The sequence below is a fragment of the Cetorhinus maximus genome, chromosome 28 (assembly GCF_964194155.1).
Source record: "Cetorhinus maximus chromosome 28, sCetMax3.hap1.1, whole genome shotgun sequence".
NCBI lineage: Eukaryota > Metazoa > Chordata > Chondrichthyes > Lamniformes > Cetorhinidae > Cetorhinus > Cetorhinus maximus.
This window is the reverse complement of record NC_135906.1, coordinates 18,276,819-18,301,506: the sequence shown is the minus strand read 5'-3', so window position 1 is coordinate 18,301,506 and position 24,688 is coordinate 18,276,819. Positions and strand designations below refer to the sequence as shown.

At 43.4% G+C, this 24,688-nt stretch overlaps 1 protein-coding gene across 4 annotated transcripts in view; it reads right to left on the bottom strand.

Annotated features, from left to right (window-relative positions):
* Positions 1 to 1,214: 1,214 nt before the first annotated feature.
* khsrp (KH-type splicing regulatory protein) overlaps positions 1,215 to 24,688 on the bottom strand; it is a 65,367-nt gene continuing 41,893 nt past the window's right edge. For 3 of the 4 annotated variants that reach the window (XM_078531327.1, XM_078531328.1, XM_078531329.1), the window contains 12 exons: positions 23,500 to 23,607; positions 21,093 to 21,195; positions 19,894 to 19,994; positions 17,037 to 17,184; positions 13,696 to 13,856; positions 12,624 to 12,724; positions 11,702 to 11,799; positions 10,241 to 10,357; positions 9,880 to 9,963; positions 8,110 to 8,190; positions 6,464 to 6,639; positions 1,215 to 3,087 (listed from right to left, as the gene is read on the bottom strand). In XM_078531327.1, the coding sequence (XP_078387453.1) occupies positions 2,983 to 3,087; positions 6,464 to 6,639; positions 8,110 to 8,190; positions 9,880 to 9,963; positions 10,241 to 10,357; positions 11,702 to 11,799; positions 12,624 to 12,724; positions 13,696 to 13,856; positions 17,037 to 17,184; positions 19,894 to 19,994; positions 21,093 to 21,195; positions 23,500 to 23,607 (1,383 nt within the window). In that variant the 3' untranslated portion in view covers positions 1,215 to 2,982. Of the gene's footprint in view, positions 3,088 to 3,172; positions 3,640 to 6,463; positions 6,640 to 8,109; positions 8,191 to 9,879; positions 9,964 to 10,240; positions 10,358 to 11,701; positions 11,800 to 12,623; positions 12,725 to 13,695; positions 13,857 to 17,036; positions 17,185 to 19,893; positions 19,995 to 21,092; positions 21,196 to 23,499; positions 23,608 to 24,688 lie in introns of those variants that run through there. The other variant, XM_078531330.1, reaches the window with a different exon arrangement.

The window sequence follows — 24,688 nt, the reverse complement described above, 5'->3', positions numbered from 1 at the left end:
TGTACAGCTTGCAGAATGACTGTGCGTTCTGGCAATTAGTACAATTAGACAAAAGCCCCCAGAGTTGGACTGTAACAGGAACTCAGTCTACATATAGGGTTGGCCTGTTACTTAGAGGGGAGTAATGCTGGTGTTTGGTCTGGGTTTGAGTGGGTCGTGGAGTCATGTAGACATAGGTTCACACAACTACCATGACTAACCTCAAGACGATGCACTGCCCTTTGCAATCCAAACAGTTGCAAGCTGTGTAAGAAAGCAGGTAACCTGTGCCCACGTGCACGACCAGCAGTCTGAGCCCTTCACTGACCACCCACATGTTTATATTGGTTGGAGATGTACATGAGTTTTCAACTTTCTGGCAAATATTTCAATTTATCAAATTGGAAGATGACAGTGTAAGGGTCACCCATTGCAATGACCCCGTCTTTACAGGTAGTTGCAGTGTCATTGCAGCATTCCAACAATAGGTCTCAATTCCAACACAAGGAGAAGGCACTGTGTATATCACCAGTATTGCCTTTCTTTCATTTACCAAATCTCCTTGAACCAAAGTGCCAATTTAATGCCAACTTGTACCAAATTGTGGCTGTTTTCTGAAATAGGACAGGGCTTAGTTGGAACTGGAGCAAAAATTAAATCCAAGAACTCATTTCATAGCCAATGCCAAGTGGAGATATTCATCAGTACTGAATTAATCCAGATAAACAGGATAACTCACTGAACTATCCAAACACCTTCTGAATTCAACTGAGAAATTCTATTGACTGCACTGAATGAGACCAGAAAGTAAGTGTCCCCTTTTGATCATAATTACCAACAGTTGTTAACTCTTTATGCAACAAGATAGTTACTGACCATTCATTGTAACCTGGGTCTGAATGGAATCTCTCGCTCCATGGTCTGTTTCACAGACAGGTACAAAACTCACTGCCCCACTTCTGATGTGCAAGCTGAGGAACACTACCACTACAATAATTCCACTATACAACCTGTGCTCTGCCAGTCCTGGGAGTGCTCCATGCTGGCATGATTATTATATAACACAGCATTAATGTTCCTCAACTCCTGCACAAGATTTGTGGAACAGGTTAAAACTTCTGGTTGTTCCTTTCTAAACAAGAAGTGGTTTCATTTTGCTTATTTCAATGCAGAACATCTGCAGTATTTAAGCCAAATGGAAAAAAGCTTCAACTCTTAATTAGACAATTTATTATGTGGTATTTGGTAGCTTGTTTAATTGTGGGACACGAAGCATCTCAAAACACAATCACCCCATTTGGTGCTAAATTCATGAGATACAAATGAAGGGGCAGAGTCATTGGTGTCCACATTAATGTCTCATTTTGACCAATCATCAGTTACACTGCTGTAAAGCTCCTCCAACCCATTAGTTGCTGTACTGACAGGAAACAGGAAGCCACATTTTATTTCACTCTTTCAAAACATAAAGGAAAAGTCTGCAAACACAGTCAGCAAGATATTCACTGACACTTGCACTTCAATGGCATTTGGAGGTTGTGAAACAGAACAAATACACTCTTCTTTTGAAAGAAAAGACACAAGTATATAAGGTTAGAAATTATTGAATTGAATGGCAGCAGCTGAATGATCTGTTACTGCACCTATACCTGATGAGAAGGATCATTCTGGCAAGAATGCAGTTACTTTTCTTTCAGCAGCAGGTGGCAGAGTTGCATTTAGAAAAAAATCTGCAGGTCCAGCCAGTGTGAAACAACTTCACCCACTGGCAGAATGCGGCAGGGATTAAAATCCATCAAGGCTTAGTGCTGGGACTGCAGCCTACTGACCACAGATGTCACTGGCCTGAGAGTCCTGAATAAATATAAGTGGCTTCAAATTACTGTGCTCGGTCATGCTAAATTATCACTACACGGGATTTAGTCTGAATGGGTTACTAATCCATTCAGAATCACAATTTGCAGCCATATGTCCTGTTCAGTGAAGGAATACTCTTTACAGCCCATTGGCCTCTCATGGATATATTGACCTTGGAGTGGATGCAGTGCAGATTCACCAGAATGATCACGTTTATAAGGGGTTAAACTGAGGGGAGGTTGCATAGACTTTAGTTGTATTCTTTCAAGTGTAGGAGATATAAGTGAAGTATTGATTAAAGGAGTTGAGATGGTAGAGAGAGAAACCATTCCCTCTACTGGGACAATTTAGTACAAAGGGGCAGGGTCTTAAAATTAGAGCCAGGGTGTTCAAGAGTTGATGCCAGGAAGCGCTTCTTCACACAAATAAATCATCAGGGTTCTCATCCAAATAGTTGTTGAGGTCACCTGAAAATTTCAAAACTGAGATTGATAAGTTCTATAGGCTTATTAAGGGTTAGGGAACCAAGGCGAGTTGATAAAGAGTTAAGATACACATCAACCAGGATCTAACGGCAGATCAAGCTCGAGGGGCTGAATGGTCCTCTCCTTTTCCTACCTCCTATGCTCTGCACTCATGACTTAGACCACTAATGAGTCAGGAACTCATGCCCACAATGCAACCAGACATGGATCTATAAAATAAAGCACTGGCAAGGAAGGTGTTTTGTTTAAGGTGATCTGGAAGCTGAACTTTCAGAGAGGGAGGTGAGACAGCAGACATATGGCCCACATTGAACCACTATTCAGCTTAGACTGCCGTTGCACTGGCTTCAGTGGGTAAATGTAGGTAATCCTGAACTAGAGATCAGGAATATCCCAGTTTCAATTTTTGTTCAACGCTAAGTTATTATAATTAGGATCAACCTCCTGGATTGTAACCAGGCTCCAATCATTCACACAATTACAAAGAATCTGAACAAACCAGTGCAACCTCTCAGCAGTTGGGTTCAAAGCTAAAATGACAAAGCCCGAGGAACACACAAGTGCTGTATTAGAGTCACAGGTTAACCAGGAAGTTGAGGGTTTCCACTCCAAACCCCACTCTCACTTACACCATGGCCAGGACCAGGCTCAGATGAGGCCCTTACTCATCCTCTCCCCAGCCAGGAGCCAAGGACAAACGGCCAGTTGTCTGAGGCGTTGCTAAGTTGATATTGTCTGGTGACCGCCCCTCAGGAAGAGCCAGCACCTTCAGGAGAGAAAGGGAATTAGAAACAAAACAAATTGTCGGCGAACAAAGCTCAATTTCTGAGGGAGGCACATAGTAATAGAGCCACTGTTTTAATATCATTTATTGTGAAGTGTAAAACGAGCGGTAAAAAGTAAAAACCAAGCTTACATTTTGTTTTTTTTAAACCTTAAACAGACAACAAGATGCAAAAACAGACCAGCAGCCATTTTCAGTGTAATGGATTTGATTTCAAAACCGTACATTGTCTGGAATGTTCAACTATCTTCAACTAAAAGCCGAGTGATCTATATTTAAAATAAAAACAAAGAAAGTATTACCCTGAATTTTTCACTTTTTCCCCCTCCATTTTTTTTGTTTTTTTCCTCCTATAGACGGACTGAATTTGAAGATGGAGCTGAGCTTACTCTATCTCCTACACTGGCTCAATATGAACATCTTTAAACAGTGATAGGGAACCTAAGCCTACGGATCTTCATCAGTCTGCATCATTGTTAAAAGGAATATTCTTCCCGACGAAACTGCAATCATCCCCCGTTTGCTTCACTGTGTCTGTGGGGAGAGAGAAAATATTTAATGTGGAAATTAGTGGGGTGATACAATAGGGTATGCGTCCCATCAGATAGATGCATTTCTATGGTAAATGAATTTCAATATAGATGTGTGAGGTATTACATTTTGGTAGGAAGAATAAGGTGGCCACATAATTCTTGGATAATGAGTCTAAATGGAGTAGAGGAACAGAGGGATCCGGGGGCGGGGGGGGACAGATACACAAATCACAAAGTAGCGATACAGGTTAATAAGGCCACAAAAAAGCAAACAGCACAAGGGCTCATTTCTAGAGGAATAGAATTGAAGAGCAGAGAAGATGTGTGAAACTTGTATAGAACCATGGTTAGATCACACTTGGAGTACTGTGCACAATTCTGGTCTCCGAATTATAAAAAAGATAGAGGTACTGGAGAAAGTGCAGAAGATTTACAAAGATGATGCCAGAGCTGAGAGGTTATAACTATCATGAAAGACTAAACAGATTGGGACTCTTTTCTCTAGAAAAGAGAAGGCTGAGGGGTGACCTAATAGACATCTTTAAGATAATGAAAGGGTTTGATAGGGTAGATGTAGAGAAGATGCTTCCGCTTATGGGGGGGAGACCAGAAGTAGGGCCTTAAATATAAGACAGTCACTAATAAAACCAACGGGGGATTCAGGAGAAAGCTCCTCACCCAGAGAGTGGTGAGAATGTGGAACTCGCTACCACATGGGAATACTGAGGCAAACAGCAATGCATTTAAGAGGAAGCTAGACAAGTACATGAGGGAGAAAGGAATAGAAGGATCTGCTGATAGGGTGAGATGAAGCAAGTTGGGAGGAGGCTCGTGTGGAGTATGAACTCCAACACGGACCAGTTGGGCCAAATGGCCTGTTTCTGTTCTGTAGACTCTATGTAATTCTAAGCACAAGCTCACCTCTCAGCATCGCTCATGGACAACAAGAGGTTGGGACACAGTCCTAACCGTAAACATTTAGGTTTAACCTAAAGTCACTGCTCTAAATGGATAAATCGCTAGCTAATTGATGCTAATTATAAACTTCTGCGATCAGAGGGCATTTTATCTGTTTATAAAGTTCAGACTGCAGATCAGTAACTGGCTTCTTCTTCCTGAAAGAATTGTTAATGTCCCTGGGGCTATTACTGTTTCCAGAAAGTGGATGGAAATACTTGAAAAGGAGAAATCTGCAGGGTTACAGGGAAAGAGGAGTGTGGGGCCAATTGGATTGCTCTTTCAAAGAGCATGAACAGGCACGATGGGCCAAATGGCCTCCTTCTGTGCTGAATGATTCTATGATTCAGCTTAAAATGGTGTCTCCTCACTTCCTGTAAAAACTAACTGTGGTTCTGAGCCCAGAGGTCTCTGATTGCAAATTAATTACTTTACAAGTTACTTAAATGGGGAAGCATTTTAAATGTCAATTCCAATCCATCACGTAAACAGAGTAATTTTTACTTTGACTGGGAAGATGAAGACGAGAGAGAGATTTGTTTCCAGAGTCACTTATACGTTGTATCCTCTAATGCCCGTTAATGAAAATCTTCAACGGGTCTGCTTTAACATCGAAGGAAGTACATCTCATCACCAAAAGACTCGGGTGACAGTCTTAGTCTTCTGCATCATTGAACCTTCACGAGGAGCAGGGATAGAAAATTGTGTTCAAGAATTTACTGCAAGGTTTCAATCTTCTCTCACGAGAGCCAGTTCATGTGTCGTATAACTTTGGTCATTGTTACGTTAGGATCTTTGTGACCTTGCATTTCACCTGTTGCCGATACGCACCGGTCTGGTAGCGTTTTACATCCCATCTGAGGTGATGAAAGTACATGGCAGGCATCCCACGTGTTCCCTTCTAAATGTTCCAGCACAATTGGGCAGCAATTGTTAAAACTGGGTATGCTAAACCCATACCCAACAAGGGGCGGGGAGGGAGAGAGAGGGAGAGGGAGAGAGAGAGAGAGACACAGGAGAGAGAGATAGAGACAGGAGAGCAAGAGAGAGAGAGACAGGAGAGCGAGAGAGAGAGAGACAGGAGAGCAAGAGAGAGAGAGACAGGAGAGCGAGAGAGAGAGAGAGAGAGACAGGAGAGAGAGAGAGACAGGGGAGAGAGAGAGAGACAGGGGAGAGAGAGAGAGACAGGGGAGAGAGAGAGAGAGAGAGACAGGAGAGAGAGAGATAGAGGGAGACAGGAGAGAGAGATAGAGGGAGACAGGAGAGAGAGATAGAGGGAGACAGGAGAGAGAGATAGAGGGAGACAGGAGAGAGAGATAGAGGGAGACAGGAGAGAGAGATAGAGGGAGACAGGAGAGAGAGAGAGAGAGACAGAGACAGGAGAGGGAGAGAGAGAGACACAGGAGAGGGAGAGAGAGAGAAAGACAGGAGAGGGAGAGAGAGAGACAGGAGAGAGGTAGAAAGTGAGAAGAGACAGAGAGAAGGGAAGGAGAGAGTGCAAGAGAAACAGAGGCAGGTTTCAATTGATGAGGCTCAACCTGCCTCTAGAAAAACACTGAGCAGTGATCAGGAATAAAAAAGTGTTGGGGAAACGTCATACCAACAATTTATACCATCAACGTTTCCACTGATTAACCATAAAAGGTGGAACCAGCTCACAAGTTGGTTCCATTGAGTATTAAACCATTTAGGTAGAAAAAGAGAAAGAAAGAGAATGAGAGTGTGTGTTTATTGCAGGCCAGGTTTAGTTGTTTTTAGCCAGAGCATCACGATCGTTGGGTGAAGGCAGAGCCGTGTCCAGCAGGCACCCCTGCCATAAGGAGAGGAAGGAGTTAAAACCTGTAGGAAGGAGGGGGGTGCGGACGTACCGGTTGCCCTTGTTGTGCAGGTGGCTGCTGGGGGGCGGGCTGAGGTGCCCCTGGCTGCCCGTAGTAAGCTGCCTGCTGTCTGTAGTACTCAGCCCAGGCTGCACTGTAATCCGGCTGGGCTCCTGGTTGTGGTGCTGCTGCTGCTGCCGCTGCTGCTGCCCCTTGGGCATTTTGAGCTGTGGAGCAGATAGTGGACACTCAGAATCTGTCAATGCAAAACCCAGTCACACAAACATACACAATCCACCCAGGTGAAACATCAACTTCCCTCTCGCAAGCCTTTGCATAGCACTCTCCTTATGAACAAGCACTAAATATATAATTATAGAATAAAAATTAGAAAATGCTGGAAACATGTCTGGCAGTATCTATGGAAAGAGAAACAGAGTTAACGTTTCAGAACAATGACTTCTCACCAAAATTCATCAGTTTTCATCTCTCCACAGATGCTGCTGAAGGGAGAGGAACATTGACCCCGACATCAGCGATATCCTCCAACCCAGTGTCACCCACTCATAATTGTAGATGAAGGCTACACATTTTGCATGGGACTGCCTTGCAGATGGGTGAATAGAGAACACCGCCCAGTCAAATCAGCATCAGAACAGCCAAACATAGATAATAAGCAGCAGAATGGCTGCTCCCATGATCAGTAATACACCATTTGTGGGGTTCATTTATAAGGGGATGACAGGTGAATAGTGGTCAAAAGAGGATCACATCTCCCCAAGTTGGGGTTGGGGCAGGGGGAGGGGGAGGCACGCGGAGGGAAAGGGAGGGGGACAGTAGGAACAGCATAAAGGCAGGGGGTGCAGGGGAAGACTGATGCTTCAGAGCTGGGCTGTGGGTTTGACTCCAGTTCAGACAAGTGAAATAAAAGCTTCTTCTGGCCCTTGGCTTCAAGAGTCCTGAATGAAATGAGTTTGGCCAGATTTACGCAGTCTGCTGCTGACCATGAGGCAACTGCACACGCTGGGAGCAATACGTTGGGAAATCTAATAGACCACTGGGTGGATAGTGTGGGAAACAGAAAAATGTTCCAGAGTAATCCAGGTGAGCAATGCCAGTGCAGAACTGAGGGAGTACTGCACTGTCAGAGGTGCAGTTCAGACGTTAAACCAAGGCCCAGTCTGGGTTCTCAGAAAGGGTGAAGTTTCGATGGCCACTGTTAGAAGTGCAGCAGGGGAGTTACCCGACAGTGCCCTGCCAATATTGATCCCTCAACAAACATTACTTAAACAGATTATCTAGTCATTGTCATATTGCTTTTTTTGTGGGAGCTTGCTGTGCACAAATTGGCTGTCATGTTTCCTACATCACAACAGGGACTAGATATCAAAAGTATTTCAGTGGTTGTAAAGAGCTTTGGGACATCCTGCAGTGGTGAAAGGCGCTACAGAAATGCAAGGTCGTTCTTTTATTGGTGCAGCTCGGACGTGAATACATGGTGGAGAACAGGAGTGGGAGCTTCACTCTGCAGCCCACTTGATAGGCTCGAGTTTTGATTCAGTTGCTGCAGCAGACACCATTCACCCCTCAAAAAACAAAGCCAAGTTTAATTTTAAAGCTACAAAAATTAAAGCTCAAGGAAACCAATACGAGAGTGCAAGAAATGCACTTTGATGAGTGAGTGAGTGAGTGTTTACCTTGTTTCTTATAGTACTCTTCCCATGCTTTTGTATAATCCTGTTGGGGACCAGGCTGCTGGCCAGGCTGGTTCTGCTGACCTGAGAAAAGGAAAGCAGAAAGGCATGATAACTCTACAAATCAAGATTTTTTTTTTTGCAATAGTCTGAGGGAGGAGCCAATGGGAAGTGGAGACAAGGTACAACCAGTCGCCAGGCTGAAGTGGTAAGTGGACACAGCTGGATTTTAGGATGACAAAAACAAGAGTCGCATGTCAATCATGGCTGCAATATTTGCTGTTGTCCAAGACACAAAGGGCATAGATTGACATTTCTCACAAACAAAGCTGCAGCAATGGGTTCAACACATGGTGCAGATTCTCACTCAATCCTCCCTCCTCATATATGCCGCTAAGTGGTGGATACGGAGCAAGGGGAAAATGAGTGCCGTCAGTCTGAGGTGACTAGCACGGGAGAACATGCATGGTCCAGGAACATCAGAGGATGGAGGAGCAATGCACATATATTCTACCGAGGGTTGCAAAGGGTCCACTGGCTGCGGTTAATGTAGTCTATTTGAAGACTTAAAGGCTAAGCTAAACAGAGGAGCATAATACTCAACATTTGGAATACCTACCCACCTCACTTGGTTCAAAGGATCAAGGTATAGAATCAGTTTGAGTGGAGAAAAGAAATAGCAAAGGAAAGAAGCCACTGGTGGGAGTGGTCTATAGACCACCTACAGTAGCTCTGTAGGACAGAGTATAAATCAAGAGATAAAGGGGACTTGTAAGAAAGGTATTGCAATAATCGTGGAAGATTTTAATCTTCATATAGGTTGGATGAATCAAATTGGCAAAGGTAGCCTGGGAGATGAATTCATTGAGTGTATTTAGGATAGTTTCTTAGAACAATACATTCTGGAGCCAACCAGGGAACAGGGTATTTTAAACCTGGTCATGTGCAATGAGACAGGATTAAATAAATGACCTCATGGTAAAGGATCCTCTTGGAGGGTGATCATAATAGAATTTTACATTCTGCTTGAGGGTGAGAGGGTAACCGTCTAAACTTCCCTAGATTCTGGAAAGGTCCTGGCAGATTGAAAACCACAAATTTAACACCTTTATTCAAGAAAGGAGGGAGACAAAAAGCAGGAAACTATAGGCCAGTTAGCCCAACAGCTGTCATTGGGAAAATGCTAGATATCATTATTGAGGTAGTAGCAAGAGGTCGTAACGTAATCAGGCAGAGTCAACATAGGTTTGTGAATAGGAAGTTATGTTAAGAAAATTTATTAGAGTTCTTTGATGATGTAACAAGCAGGGTGGATAAAGAAGTACCAGCAGATGTTGCATATTTGGATATTAGCATGGATAGAGTATTGGCTAAGAAACAGGAAACAGTCAGGATAAATGGGTCATTTTCAGGTTTTCAGAACTGTAACTCGTGGGGTGCCACAGGGATCAGCGCTGAGCCACAACTGTTTGCGATCTATCAACGACTTCGATAAGGGGGACCAACTATACTGTAGCCAAATTTGCTGACAATAAAAAGATAGATAGCAAAGCAAGTTGGCTCGATGGCCTATTCCTGTTCCTATTTCTTATAATCTTCAAAACAAAAACAGCAATACTCATACCAGCCCATTACAAAACTACCCTTGTGATAAACCAGTCATGCACCTGCGGCAAGCTCGACAGAGAAAGGAACACAACCACAAGCGATTGCTCTGCAGGCTAGTTTATAAGTATATATCAATCCTGCACATAAATCAAGAGAGATATGCACCTAGCTTCTTGTAGTATTCCTCCCATGCTTTAGTGTAATCAGGCTGTCCTCCTGGGCCTTGAACTGGAGGTTGCTGGGTTGGATCTGCGTAAAACAGAGTTAAACACAATTACACAATACTGCAGGCACGTACAGGTCTAAGTCTGCTCAGCGAGTACCACTCTCACCTTGGAGGCAGAATGTCATGGATTTGAGTCCCATTTTTGGGAATTAAGCACAAAAATCTACGTTGACATCCTACATTTAAATTTACAGGTTATTCTAAACTCATGAAGTAGTTAAGTTTAATTACAAAGAATTGCCACTGGTGCCTTTCTCCAACACATTCAAGAAATGGGAAACAACAGGCCCGTCGTCTTACCTGGCCCCGGTGGAGCAGCAGCTGGCTGTTGGGGTGGAACAGGCGCGGCGGGCTGCTGGTAATATTGTTGGTAATAGGCAGCCCAGGCAGCTGCATTCGGGTCTCCGGGAGCTTTACCTGCACCAGGAAAGGCAACGTTAGTGTTCCACAAGAGTCCACGGTCTCCCTCTGCAAAGGTAGCGGAGCTTTCATCCTTATGCCCAAGAACTGTCTCCCCCAATTAAGTAAGGCATGACCAGGGCCAGAAGCTAATGAGCATTTTGGAAATGTATAAACTAAGGTATCAACACAGTTTTTTGGGAGGCACAAAGAACTCCAACAGGTCAAATGGATAGGAAGCAACAAAGCACGATTGCACAGGTCAGGCTTGACTGAGAATATTCTTTTACTGACTAGATTTAAGAGTGTTAAACTCATGAAAGAAATCAACACAACGAATGCACAATTCCCCCTAGCAGAGGCATCTGGAATAAGGGATTGAAATATTAAACTTAACCAACAAACAAATTCTGGACCAGATGCAAAATCATTTAAAGGAGAAGACACCGATTTGGAAAGTGAGGGCATGAAGGGATATGGTGAAAGGGCAGGGAACTGGGATTAAAAACACAAGAGCCTCCACAGCTTAAAAAACACAGGCAGAGTAGATTGGCCACCCTGTTAACTATCATATACCATTTGGTTTAAACTGTCTACGGGGAAGCAAAAACGAGCAGGTCCCCATTTCCCTCTTATAGGGGACAGTACAAAAATGCTGAAAAATGAGTCACTCAATCCACTGCAATAAATTGGTCAGAATTTTTCTTCAATTTTGAAAAGGCTTAAGCATGTATTAATATTTCTTTTAAAACATTTTGTCAAATGAAGATAAAAGATTTGGACAGAGCCCCTGGTGGAAGAGTGCAACTAGCAAAAAATGGGCTTATTCCCTACTTGCAGTTCACTACAACAAAGAGCATGCTAGGCCATTTTTGGGAGTATGGTAGTGTCGCGGTTATGTTAACTAGATTAGTCATCGAGAGAATGGAACTAATAATCCAAATCCCGACAATAGCAGTTTGAGAGTTCAATTTACAAAAATCTGGAAGTAAGTGACTTTCGGATTGCTTTTAAGATCTAACTGGTTTGCTCATGTCCCGTAGAGAAGGAAATGTGCTGTCCTCACCTGATCTGGGCCTATATGTGATTCCAGACCCACGTTAATATGGTTGAATTTTAAATGGCCCTGTTAAATGGCCTCCTACTCTCCTCCAGGATTTCAGGGAGGGGAAAAGAATGGTCATTTAAGAGGAATAACAAGGTATCCCAGGCCACATATAAGACTGAGTCAGCCTCCTGTATGAAGGATAGCCATTGTGCGCAGAACCATACTTGGCATGTATGAATGCTTCCAGAGTCTCAGAAACCATGGATCGAGCAGCTCAAACAATGTGAATGAAGCTAGAAAACATGAATAATTACTTGGGTCGTGTGGTCCGGGCGGCTGCCACTGTTGGTACGTGTTGCCCCAACCTTGAGGGGGATACTGATGTGGAGGAGGTGGGCCACCAGCAGCAGGACTGTTGGGGAAGAATGGTGGTTAGACAGTTCATGTCACAACAGTTAAAGATTATCATGTTTCATTCATCCTTTTGTCTAGCCCACACCTTTTCACATCTGATGGAAAGCACCTTCACATTGGAAGAGTGCGGACATTTACATCTCCTGTCACTGTCTCACTCAACACATGCAGCGTCTGTGTAGCTGCTCCTCCACTGGACAAGTGGGACTTTGATTTAGCCCTTTCCTGACTCACTGGTCTACAGCAGCAGACAATAAGCAGAGGGTGCACTTATCCAGCGAGGCTGCCAAGGACAGCGAGGAGGAAAAAGTATTTTACTTTTGTACCCGAGGCTCACACTCGGGTGAGGGAATCAATGGCAATTTGAGAGGGTGGTGAGGAAGTGACAAGGAAAATACATGCTGTTCTCCGACAGTGAAAATTCTTACCACAGTGAGAATTCCCAGAAAATTACACTGGCCCCTACTTCAGATAACTGTGCACACCAAGTGGGCACCACCCCCCAGCCCCCTTTCCAAACCACAAACAAAGGAAACTATGACACTATGATAAGGGAAGACGACGTTCATGGTCTGGCACAGGTAGCACCAGGTGGACACATCAGGTCACAGAGCTCATTACAACTTCATGGCAGGAAGCAATGAACCACACATACAATACCCAGCACACTAGTTTTTTAAAAAAACCCTGAATCTCATATCAGTGTAAATCAGTGATCCTGTTCACCACCCATCATTCTATTCACATGAAGGTGATTCAGATACTGACTCCCTCAAACAACAAAGAGACAGGGAGGATTAAACAAACAGGCAGTTTACTTACTGGGGAGGAGGGGCTCCTGGGGGTCCTTGGGTGAAGGGTCCTGGCTGGAAAGGTCCCATTGGGCCAGCAGGCATTGGGGGACCAACAGGACACAAGGGACCCTGAAAACAGAACATTTGTTCAGTACAGAGCCAAGTAGATTACTATCCTAAACTTAAGTTAGCCTTTCAACTCAGCCCTTTAAAAGTAACATCTTTATCCTCCTCCTTGAAAGCTAGGCGGTAAAACACTGAATTTGTTGCTACCAGGTTTCTCCAAACAGAGCAGCAAGATAAGAAACAGATACACTGTTAAAAGCTGACAAGTCAGCATCTCTATTGTCTTAAAGCATCTCAACACTTGAAACAAACTATTTGACATTAGTAGGGCTTTCTACAGGTTCAGTGTTCCTTACAGTGAACATTTGCAACAACAAAGATTCACTTTTTAAACTAATGCACATTTGAACAACACTAATAGTCCTGTTTGAAGTGGGCTGATCTACACACATTATCAATCCCAAGCTGCAACAGGCAGAAGCTGCAGTCCCTGACAAGCAATACCCAAGGCCACCTGCAATGCCACAGACACAGACACAGACACCAGTCTGCGCACTGAATGAGCAGTGCAGACAGAAGGGTCAGGCAAATCAGATGTGCCAAGGGGTGAACCACAGCATCACTCGACTTCCCTGTTGAGAAGGGACCCATGAACATTCAGATCGTTGGGCCATTTTAAGTACATTTGAAGATCTAAATTAAAACTCCAATTACATCTGCGATTACGCTGGTGGAGTTATTAAACTGGAGTAAGTTACAGGTCAGTGCAGGATATCTCCCCTTCTAAATAATCAATACCAGAGTTCAGTATATTAGAGAACCTAGGGTGAGCACAATATAACATAGGACACTAGACTTCGTCTCCAGTTGGAGACCGTGCACAGAACGTGTCTGAATTCACTAAAACATGATGTGAACTTGCAAGTGTAGATGCTGATAGATAACTTGTTAAAATGATTTGCATTGATTTCTGCAAACTCAGTTTACAGTCAGTTTTAAAAATGATGAAGCCCTCAAGGTAGGGGTGAAGTTACCTCTATCTTTTCCTCAATGAGCTGTTTGGCATGGTCAATCTGTTGGGGTGAACCCCGAATGGTGAAAAGTTTGAAGTTTGGATCGCCATTAGGAGGCGGCTGTCTCTGCAGTTCCACAAATGCACCCGTCTGTTGGTTTATTGCCTTCACATTCTCCCCACCTGCAAGATTCCAACAATTAACCTCAGTTCAGCAGCAATAACATACGGAACATACGAATTTGGAGCAGGAGGTCACTTAGCCCTTTGAGCCCGCTCTGCCATTCAATAAGGTCATGTAACCTCAACTCCACATACCCGCCTACCCTAGATAACCATTCACTCCCTTACTCATCAAGAATCTATCTACCTCTGCCGTAAAAATATTCAAAGACTTTGCTTTCTCTGTCTTAAATGGGTGACCTCTTATTTTTAAACAGTGATCCCTAGTTCTAGATTCTCCCACAAGAATCACAGTGCAGAAGAGGCCCTTTGGCCCATCGAGTCTGCACTGACACGTGAGAAACACCTGACCTACTAACCTAATCCCATTTACCAGCACTTGGCCCATAGCCTTGAATGTTATGATGTGCCAAGTGCTCATCCAGGTACTTTTTAAAGGATGTGAGGCAACCCGCCTCCACCACCCTCCCAGGCAGAGCATTCCAGACCGTCACCACCCTCTGGGTAAAAAAGTTTTCCCTCACATCCCCCCCTAAACCTCCTGCCCCTCACCTTGAACTTATGCCCCCTTGTGACTGACCCTTCAACTAAGGGGAACAGCTGCTCCCTATCCACCCTGTCCATGCCCCATATAATCTTGTACACCTCGATCAGGTCGCCCCTCATTCTTCTCTGCTCCAACGAAAACAACCCAAGTCTATCCAAACTCTCTTCATAACTTAGATGTTTCATCCCAAGCAACATCCTGGTGAATCTCCTCTGCACCCCCTCCAGTGCAATCACATCCTTCCTATAATGTGGCGACCAGACCTGCACACAGTACTCCAGCTGTGGCCTCACCAAGGTTCTATACAACTCCAACATGACCTTCTTACTTTTGTAATCTATGCCTCAGTTGATAAAGGTTCATAAAGCATCCCATATGCCTTTTTCACCACCCCACTAACATGCCCCTCTGCCTTCAGAGATCTATAGACACACACACACCAAGGTCCCTTTGTTCCTCAGAACTTCCTAGTGCCATGCCGTTCATTGAATACTTCCTTGTCAAATTACTCCTTCCAGTGTATCACCTCTCACTTTTCAGGGTTAAATTCCATCTGCCACTTATCTGCCCATTTGACCATCCCGTCTATATCTTCCTGTAGACCAAGACACTCAACCTCACTGTTAACCACCCGGCCAATCTTTGTGTCATCCGCAAACTTAGTAATCCTTTGCTGAAATCCATATAAACTACATCAACTGCACTACCCTCATCTACACACCTGGTTACCTCCTCAAAAAATTCAGTCAAATTTGTTAGGCATGACCTCCCTCTGACAAAGCCATGCTGACTATCCCTGATCAAACCTTGCCTCTCCAAGTGGAGATAGATACTCTCCTTCAGAAATTTCCCCAATAGTTTCCCTACCACTGACGTGAGACTCACTGGCCTGTAGTTCCCTGGCTTATCTCTACAACCCTTCTTAAATAGCAGAACCACATTAGCTGTTCTCCAGTCCTCTGGCAGCTCCCCCGAGGCCAGAGAGGAACTAAAAATTTGGGTCAGAGCGGCTGCGATCTCCTCCCTTGCCTCCCTCAGCAGTCTGGAACACAAATCATCCGGACCTGGAGATTTGTCCACTTTTAAGCCTGCCAACACCTCCAATACCTTGTCACTCCCTATATCAATTTGCTTAAGAACCTCGCAGTCTCTCTCCCCGAGTTCGAGAAAACATTCTTTCCATATCCACCATGTCAAAACCCTTCAGGATCTTGTGTTTCTATCAAGTCGCCTCTTACTCTTCTAAACTCCAGTGGATACAAGCCTAGCCTGTCCAACCTTTCCTCATAAAACAATCCAGGTATTAGTCTAGTAAACCTACTCTGAACTACTTCCAACACTTTTACATCCTTTCTTAAATAAGGAGACCAATACTGTACACAGTACTCCAGATGCAATCTCACCAATGCCCTGTATAACTGAAGCATACGTTCCCTATATCTGTAATCAATTCCCCTCACAATAAATGATAACATTCTATTAGCTTTCCTAATTACCTGCTGTACCTGCATACTAACCTTTTGAGATTTATGCACGAGGGCACCTAGATCCCTCTGAATCTCAGAGCTCTGCAATCCCTCACCATTTAGATAATACTCTTTATAAATAAATGGACAATTTTACACTTTCTCACATTATACTCCATTTGCCAGTTCTTTGCCCATTCACTTAAACTATCTACATCCCTACCTATCTTTGTGTCATCAGCAAATTCAGCTACCCTTCGGTCCCTTCATCCAAGTTATTTATATAAATTGTAAAACGTTGAGGCCCCAGCACTGATCCCTGTGACACGCAGCTCATTACATTCCGCCAACCAGAAAAAGGCTCATTTATGCAAACCCTTTGTTTCCTGTTAGCTAGCCAATCTTCTGTCCATGCCAATAGGTTACCCCCTACACCACAAGCTTTTATCTTCCACAATAACCTTTGATGTGGCACCTTATCAAACGCCTTCTGGAAATCTAAGTACAGTACATGCACCAGTTCCCCTTTATCCACAGCACATGTGACTCCTTCAAAGAACTCCTATAAATTGGCTAAACATGATTTGCCTTTCACAAAACCAAATTGACTCTGCCTGATTACCCTGAACTTTTCTAAGTGCCCTATAACATCTTTAATAATAGCTTCTAACATTTTCTCTATGACAGATGTTAAGCTAACTGGCCTGCAGTTTCCTGCTTTGTCTCCTTCCCTTTTTGAATGAAGGAGTTACATTCGCTACTTTCCAATCTAATGGATTCTTCCCTGAATCTAGGGAATGACCTAACCTATTCATTCACAATATAAAGCAAGAAATCGGACTTCGTTTTATTAATAATGTTGCAGAGACCTGCAAAACATTTTCAATTAAATTAGTATCTTTATTGCACCAGTACTTTTTAAAATATCCATCCCATGTCATCCTCCTCTGCCATCCTCACCCTATCCCTCCCACTCCCATTGCCCACATCGCACAGTCCTCCCCGTCCAGCCCCACCCTTCAACCTCCCCTTCCTGCTTCCCCATCCCAACCACCCCCCTTCCATTCCCTCCCCTCTCAGCACAGATTCACTCTCAAATACAATGCACATTGCAAGAGCCAAAGCAAAGAGATTCAACGTCACCATCGTACCGACTCAATAACCTACCTCTGCCAATAACTAAACCACATTTGTGGCTGGGGACTGAGAAGGCCATCTCTCCTCCAGGAGGTCCCATACCCCACGAGCCTTGTCCCCTTCCCCTTCCTCGGCCAGGGCCAGGCATCCCAGGCCCTGGAGGACCAGTTGGACCAGCCTGTACAAGCACAGAATTTACAACACAAAGTCAGAGAATAAGACATTAATGTCCGGACCCACCCACAGGAGTTCAGAAATATCCACTGGGAGTTAGGACTTTCTTGATGAATTTGCTAATTGATGAGTTCTGCAGTGAAACTGAACATTAAAACATACATGTGAACATACGAATTAGGAGTAGGCATTCAGTCCCTCAAGCCTGCTCCGCTATTTGATCGGAACATGGTTGAGCTGACTGTGGTCTCTACTTTCCTGTCTACCCCTATACCCATGTTAGTTGAGAATCTAACTCAGCCTTAAAAATTTTCAATGACTCAGCCTCCACTGCTCTCTGTGGAAGAGAGTTCCACAGACTAACGACCCTGAGGAAGTACTTCTCCTCATCTTCATCATAAATGGGAGATCCCTTATTTTTAATCTGTGCCTCTTAGTTCTAGTCACTCCCAAAACATCCTCTCAGCATCCACCCTGTCAAGCTACCTCAGGATCTTATATAAAAGCAAAATACTGCGGATGCTGGAAATTTGAAAGAACAGAAAATGTTGGGAAAACTCAGCAAGTCTGACAGCATCTGTGGAGAGAAAAACAAAGTTAACGTTTCAAGTCTGATTGACCCTTCTTCAGAGCTCTGAGAAGAACTTCAGAGTTCTTCATTTCTCAAGAAATGTTAAAAAAAAACTATTGGTTTCAGTCCTGAAAGCTTCAAGTGTCCCAGTATCCACAGCCTTTAGGGAAAAGAGAATTCCATGTCTCTACTTCCCTCAGCATCTTTCTTGTGCCTGATTGAGATCAGGACCTCCAGAGCTGTGAGTGGAGAAGGCGGTAAGCGGGTTTAAATTTAGCTCTTTCTCAATGTCAAAAAGTTTCTGAGCTTTCGGTTTGGGGCAGCTGGTGAATTCTCTAGCTAGCAGTTACTTAACGACACAGGCCAGCCTATACTGGTCTATCTCTGCTGTGGTGGGAGGGGAACATTACAAAAGGCCCAGGGTGCACAATCTGCTTCAGGCTCCCTTTCACACCACTAGCCAGCATGCTCTGCTGGAAACTGCATAAGAACACACGATGCCAACAGTTAGCAAGCAATAGCCAGCAGTGAGGGAACTGATCCAACAGGAGTCAGCACTTTCATAGCATAGGAGAAAATTGGAGGGACAAAGCAAGCTGTAGATGTGACTCAAGTGACTTTACACTAAATAACCTGACATCTTGTATAGCAAAAATAGCTGGAAATATTAGTCATGTGGCAGCACAATCCACCCATACTTCTATGGCAATTCACACTAAAACAAATCAATTTAACATAGTTGTTAACAGCACCTTGCGTGGTCAAGCAGTAAGCAAAATATTGCAGCTGTTACAAATCTGAAAACCAGAAAGTGCGGCACTCGGGTCAGAGAAGCAGGGAGGGTTAATGTTTCAGAGCAATACAAGATCATGGAGCTGAAACATTAACCCAACCTTCCTCTCCATAGATACTGCCTGAATTGCTGAGTATTTCCAACTGTAAATTTTTTTTTAAGTCACTTGCACGATCTGGGGATGGTGAAAGATGGCATGACAGTGCAATAACCCCAATTGCTAAACTGTACATCTTTCAAAACAAAGTTATGCCATTCTCAAACTGAGACAATATCCTCCAGTTAACTCAACTTGTGCTTTATTAATCCCAAAATAATTAAGCTATTGATTTTCAGAAACCTGTTTTTGCTCAATCATGTCTAGGTTTAAACAGCCAAATATTTGTACTCTTATTTCACCACTTAAAAAAAAAAAATACCAGTTGATATGAACTTTGAGTGTTCAAGAGGCAAGGGTGGCTCGAGTCCAACCTCAAACATACTCCTCACACAACAGTCAGAAGTACAAAACTTTTCCCACACAGATCCATCTCACCATTAAGCAAGGTTGCAATTTTAGTGAATTTATTCCTGTTGTGAAAGCATCACGAGTGGACAGCCAACTCTCATCCCATTCATCAGAGCTGGATTGAGGTCCAGGCAGATCTTAGGGAGTTTGTGGCGAGTGATGCCACCCATTGTGCTCACCACCAATGACCCCGCTAAGCTATGTGCCCTGTGCAGGCCACTCACAGACCATCCCTTTTAAGGTATTACACGTGCACCATTGCGCAAAAGAATTTGACGATGTCATATGGTGAAATAAAAAGGCCATGCACGAAGAAAATTTAGAGGGATCACTGGTCACCTCAACGACACTCCCCAAAAGACACAGGCATCCACAACCCAATTTTAACTACAGAATGGAGCCTCGCACACGTTTCTTAGGGTAAATATAGATATCCATTTTGTTGGAGCCCTATGAATGTACAAGCGTGAAGGATGAAACATGCATAAAAGGAGCAGCTTATACAGTAGGTTTCACAGCATGGAGTTCACTGCAAAGATTCTCAAAGTTACCTTGCAATCCCAGAAAGACCAATTTGCTAAAGCTTAGGACTGCAGTTTTATTTTACGTTACTCATTCCTGACCCCAGTTGCTGTGTAACACTCTGGCTTCAAGTGACAACACGGATGTTGGATCAAGCAGGACCTTTCTATTGTGGTGTCTCCCCCTCCACTGGAAAAAAAATGGGCAAATAACTAGAGGCCCCCCCACTACCCATGGAACACTCGCCACCTTCAGGAGTGGAGAGTTAAGGGGAGGAAATCAGTAAGGAAGAAAGCGAGAACAAAAGTCTACTCCATACCCGCACGTTCTGCAGAAGGTCAGTAATTATTTGTGCAGCATGCTGGCATCTCTCTGGAGGCCCCATTACATGCGCTATCTTATCTGGCGTAGACCCATCATCTACGGGATGAAAAAAGGAAAAGGACTTTATTGAAAGATGAAAGTTAGCAGTTCCAGAGCAGCCACAGCGTGCATTACAGAAATCAGTCCAAATGGAACAGACAGCACCTGAAATAATGAACCAATTTCTCAAAAAAAAAACAAATATTTAAATAAAGGGATGTAGAGAGCTCATTCTGTCACATTTACCCTGATTGCTGGTATGATGTTTAATTGGATCCTATAGGTGTAATGTTCTTGATAATGCCATAAAGCATTCCACTCCAGACCTTGAACATCATGGCATTTTTGAGGAAGGAAAGGGCGGGGTGGGGGGAATCAATTTTTTTCCTCCATTAGGTCTCTCCACGCATCATTCCCTGGTCGAAGGGGGACAATCTGTTCTTGGGATAGTGATTGAACTAGCCTTCTGCTCTGTTTAAGCTTGACGGTGCAGGTGAGATCAGAACAAGCCTGCACCATGAAGGCGAAACCCAATAAACACCACTGCTGCATTACCCTTCAATACTCAGGTCATTTCAGGCCAATGGCTTTGGAATTAGTCCCTCAAAACCAAAGCACGGTAAAATTCTCTAGAATGTGTGTTAATTTGATGAGTTCTGCTCATAATTAACCTTCATCCCCCAGTTGTGTAGCTGGGGAAGGGGAACAGGGGAGAAGAAAGCAAAAAAAAGGTCATGCCACGAGACAAGAAAGTAATAGTAAGCGTTTGCACTTCACACACCCAGGTGTCCTAGATCAATCTGAAGCATCTACATAGAGGATATTGGACACATTGCTGTGTCTCTCTCTCTGTGGTACAATCTCCCAAGCAGTATTGCAGCTGGGAACTTTGTCTCCTTTCAATGGCAGTGGACCATCATCTGCTGCAAAAGGAAGTTTGCAGAAGGTTGGGCCTGGAGAAAAGTTTATACTGGGTGCCAACAGGACGAGTGATTTCAGACAAGTTTGTGCACTCCAATCAAGTGCCTAATCCAATACAAGGCATTTCTCATTGTAGTGGACTCCAGTCACACCCAGTGCTACAGTTTAAAATCTGGAGAGCTCCAGGATTTATATTTAGTTTGTCAGACACCCAATGCACATACAGGGACTGACCTGGTTTGAACTGTATTCGGACTCCAGCATCATTTTGTATTTTCTTGATCATTTCTCCACTTCGTCCAATCACAATTCCTACCGAATGCCGAGGCACTGGCACCTAGAGTTTAAGGGATTATGTATAAAGGTCACAACGCCATCTATATACTCTTACGTCTGCACACAATTCCCATCAATTTTTCCCACTACTAATTCCTATGTTTACATTTACAATGGAAATTGCTTATGTAAATTAGTCATGATGTTTACATCTTTCCCAAGTGGAGACCCCAGAGATCATCCAAGGTGTCCATTAACCTCTACAAAAGTTGCAACCGAAATTATTTGTACCGTTAACCATCCATTTAACATTGGGATGGGATGACACAATGGAAACCTCACAGAATGAAGCAAGGCAAAAAATTTCTACTTTCTCTAAAAAAAAAGAAAAATGCAAGTATAAAAAGTGGCTACAAAGAACAACCAAACCCAAGTTACCTCTCGCTGGCTCAGCCTGCAGAAGACCTTAGTAAAGGAGCACACACTCTCAAGCAACACAAAAGGTTCATTCGATTGGAAGGATAGAGAAAGCACAAACATCACATGGTCTGACTTGTGCTCCTAAAAACAAGGACCAGGTTATATGACAAAGGAATGACGCAGGTGAAAGGAGGAGCTTGCACACCATGCAAGTGGTTGATCTAATTAGCTCCAAATTAGATACAGAGATATGTATTATTTAATACCTACATAAGTATACATATCTACCAAAATATATAATATATATCAGGGTTTAAATGTGGGAGCTTTCAAATGTGCCTGGGTAACATTAAACATCCTCTGTTACTGCACCATTGCAACCCAACCAAACATGCTCTATGGGTTTTCAGGTAGCAGATATTGCAGATCAAAAACAGCATTAGCCAGCCTGCAGGTTGGAGTACCAAGCATCAGAATAGTCAGATTTGAGGGAGATGAGCTGTACTGTTGCTGCTGAAGAGTCGAGGAATAAAATGCACCTCATAGGGACTGAAGGTTTGGAACTTCTTGGGAGGGAAGGATAAGGAACAAAATAAAAATCAAGGAATGTTCCTTCCATTTACAAAAGCACCCTATGTTGAAGAAACCATCATATGCATTCTAATGAAGACTGCATGACTTGGTGTGGAAAAAGGCAGTTTTTAAAGTTTACATAATACCAAGGCCGAGAGGGTTTTGGGGTGGGGGGGGTGCAAATGCACGTCAGGGAAAAAGGTCAATTCATTAGGACGTAACTCTCCGCTGAACGAAAACAGAAAATGCTGGAAAAACTCAGGTCTGGCAGCATCTGTGAAGAGAGAGTTAACACTTCAAGTCTGTATGGCTCTGCTGAACAAGCCCAATTGTGTGAATCAGGCAGGACAACACTGAACACATTTAGTCTTTCTTCTGAAGTTGCATAGTAGTTAGACAATTATATATACTATCTTTGCAGCTTCCAGATGGCCAGCTCCCATCAACTGGTCAGCAGAATAAACAAAGGGTTCAAAAGAAAACTTGCACTCCTTTGTTATAAATTTAAACTTGAAAAACACGGTACTGAAACAGGTCATTCAGCCCAGCTACTCCCTTCCATTCCACCTGCCTCATTTCAAATCTTTCTTTCCCCTTTTCTCACATACTTGTTTAGCCACCTTTAGAAAGCATCTCAAACACTTCCTGTGGTAGCGAGTTCCACATTATAACTACGAAATAAAGGAATTTCTCCTCATTTCCCGATTGGAATTATTAGTAACTATCTTGTCTTTACGGCCCCTATTTAGAAGCATTCTCTCCACATCTATATTCATGCCTTTCTTGTGACTTTGATCATTGGAGTTTCTCCTCTAGAGCACCAGTGTAGAGATTAGCCGCTAACCTTGGCCTAGGTCATAAAGGTGACAAAAACCAGGTAATCAAAGTTACTTAAACCAGAGGGCAGTTGGGTCAAGGAAAGAGAAAATAAACCTGAACTTCAGCTTCTCAGCACTATCCAGTGACTGTACCCTGCAGTGTGCACACACCACTTTGGGTTTAGCTGTTATGGACTCAATGATTGAACAGGCTGCCAGAACTCTCAGAGAAGGATGATTTTAACAAGTTACTGGCAACCATTTAAACCACAGCCAGCAAGTGTTAGCAATGTTTTGGGAGAAAGACGTTGAGGGAAATGCTGAAAGTATTGGAAATCCAGAAAATGGGTCTACACTCCATGGATGATTTATCCATTACAAGATTACCGCTCAAGTAAGTTAATGTTTCAAGTACTTGTTCCCTTCAGAAAACAAAACAGAATATAGTCAGTTAATGAATTTTAGAAGCCCTGATGAATTTAGCACAAATTAAATACACCATTTTTCCTCAACCACCAAAAATGAGCAAAGAAAAATACACATTTAACACTTACGTCTAAACCACCAACTCCACCAGCTCCTCGGTTGCCGAACTCATTTCTGTCCCCAAATCCTCCCTGGTCACGTTCATGCAGAATCTCCATTACCATGTCTCGTGCTTGCTGTAATGGTTCACAAAGGAAATTAACTGTATAAAGTAACACCAGACACTATAATTGAAAGCAGAAAAAGCTCACTGCTATTGGCAGATTTAGAGCTATACTTCAGAATTAGCCAAAGACTATCACAATTTCACCTCAGATTTAAGTTAGAATTTAGATCAGATTGAAAGTGCCACCTCAATATTGGGTTTTTTTGCAAAATGAATGCACCAGTCTAACTCTAGTGCACACAAGTTTGCAGACAGGGGCAAGGACAGGTGAGGTTCCATGTTTGGATTGTGAGCGTGGGGCAATCTCAGAAATTGTGTGAATGCCTGCTTCAGGAAATGGAAACAGAAAAATGGCTTGGAGGGTAGAGGGGGAATAAAAAAATGTTTCTTGGAACTAGGGTTGAACAATGGCTGCTTTATTTGGCATCTAAGTGACAGATTTCTGCTGTGAACCTTTCATATAGATATTGGGCAATGGTAGGAGTGCCACTGCTTAGCAATTTGAAAAATTGTGCAAAATCTTCTACATGATACAGCAAGCTTGCCTACTTCAGGGATTTGACCATATAATCCAGGCTCACACTTCAGTGTAGTACTGAAAGTAATGATGTCTTTTTCTTTTGCATAAAATTTTAAACCAAAGCCCCACTGACTCTCTCAGGTGGAAATGGGAGATCGTATGGCACTGTTCGAGAAGAAAGGCAGTTCTCCTGGTGAACTGGTCAATATTTATCCCTCAAACAATAGGGCAGCCAGATTATCTGGTAATTAATCTCACAGCTGTCTGTGGGAGCTTGCTGTGTGGAAATCAGATGCCACAATTGCCTACATTACAACAGTAACCAACTTCAAAATTGGTGATGATGCGTTGTAAGCTACAGCATGGACAGCTACCTCACTAATCAAGTCCAATTTCCAGGCCTGCACTATAGGCAGATAGTAAACACCCTCTTAGCTCTTGGTTTTATTCAAACCCAGGCCTCCAAATGACATCCATAGAGATGAAACCTTTATAAACCTAGAGAAGTTGGGTGGTAGTTCAGAAGGGTAGAAGGCAAATTTTTGTAGGACAGGTTGATAACTTTCAAAGG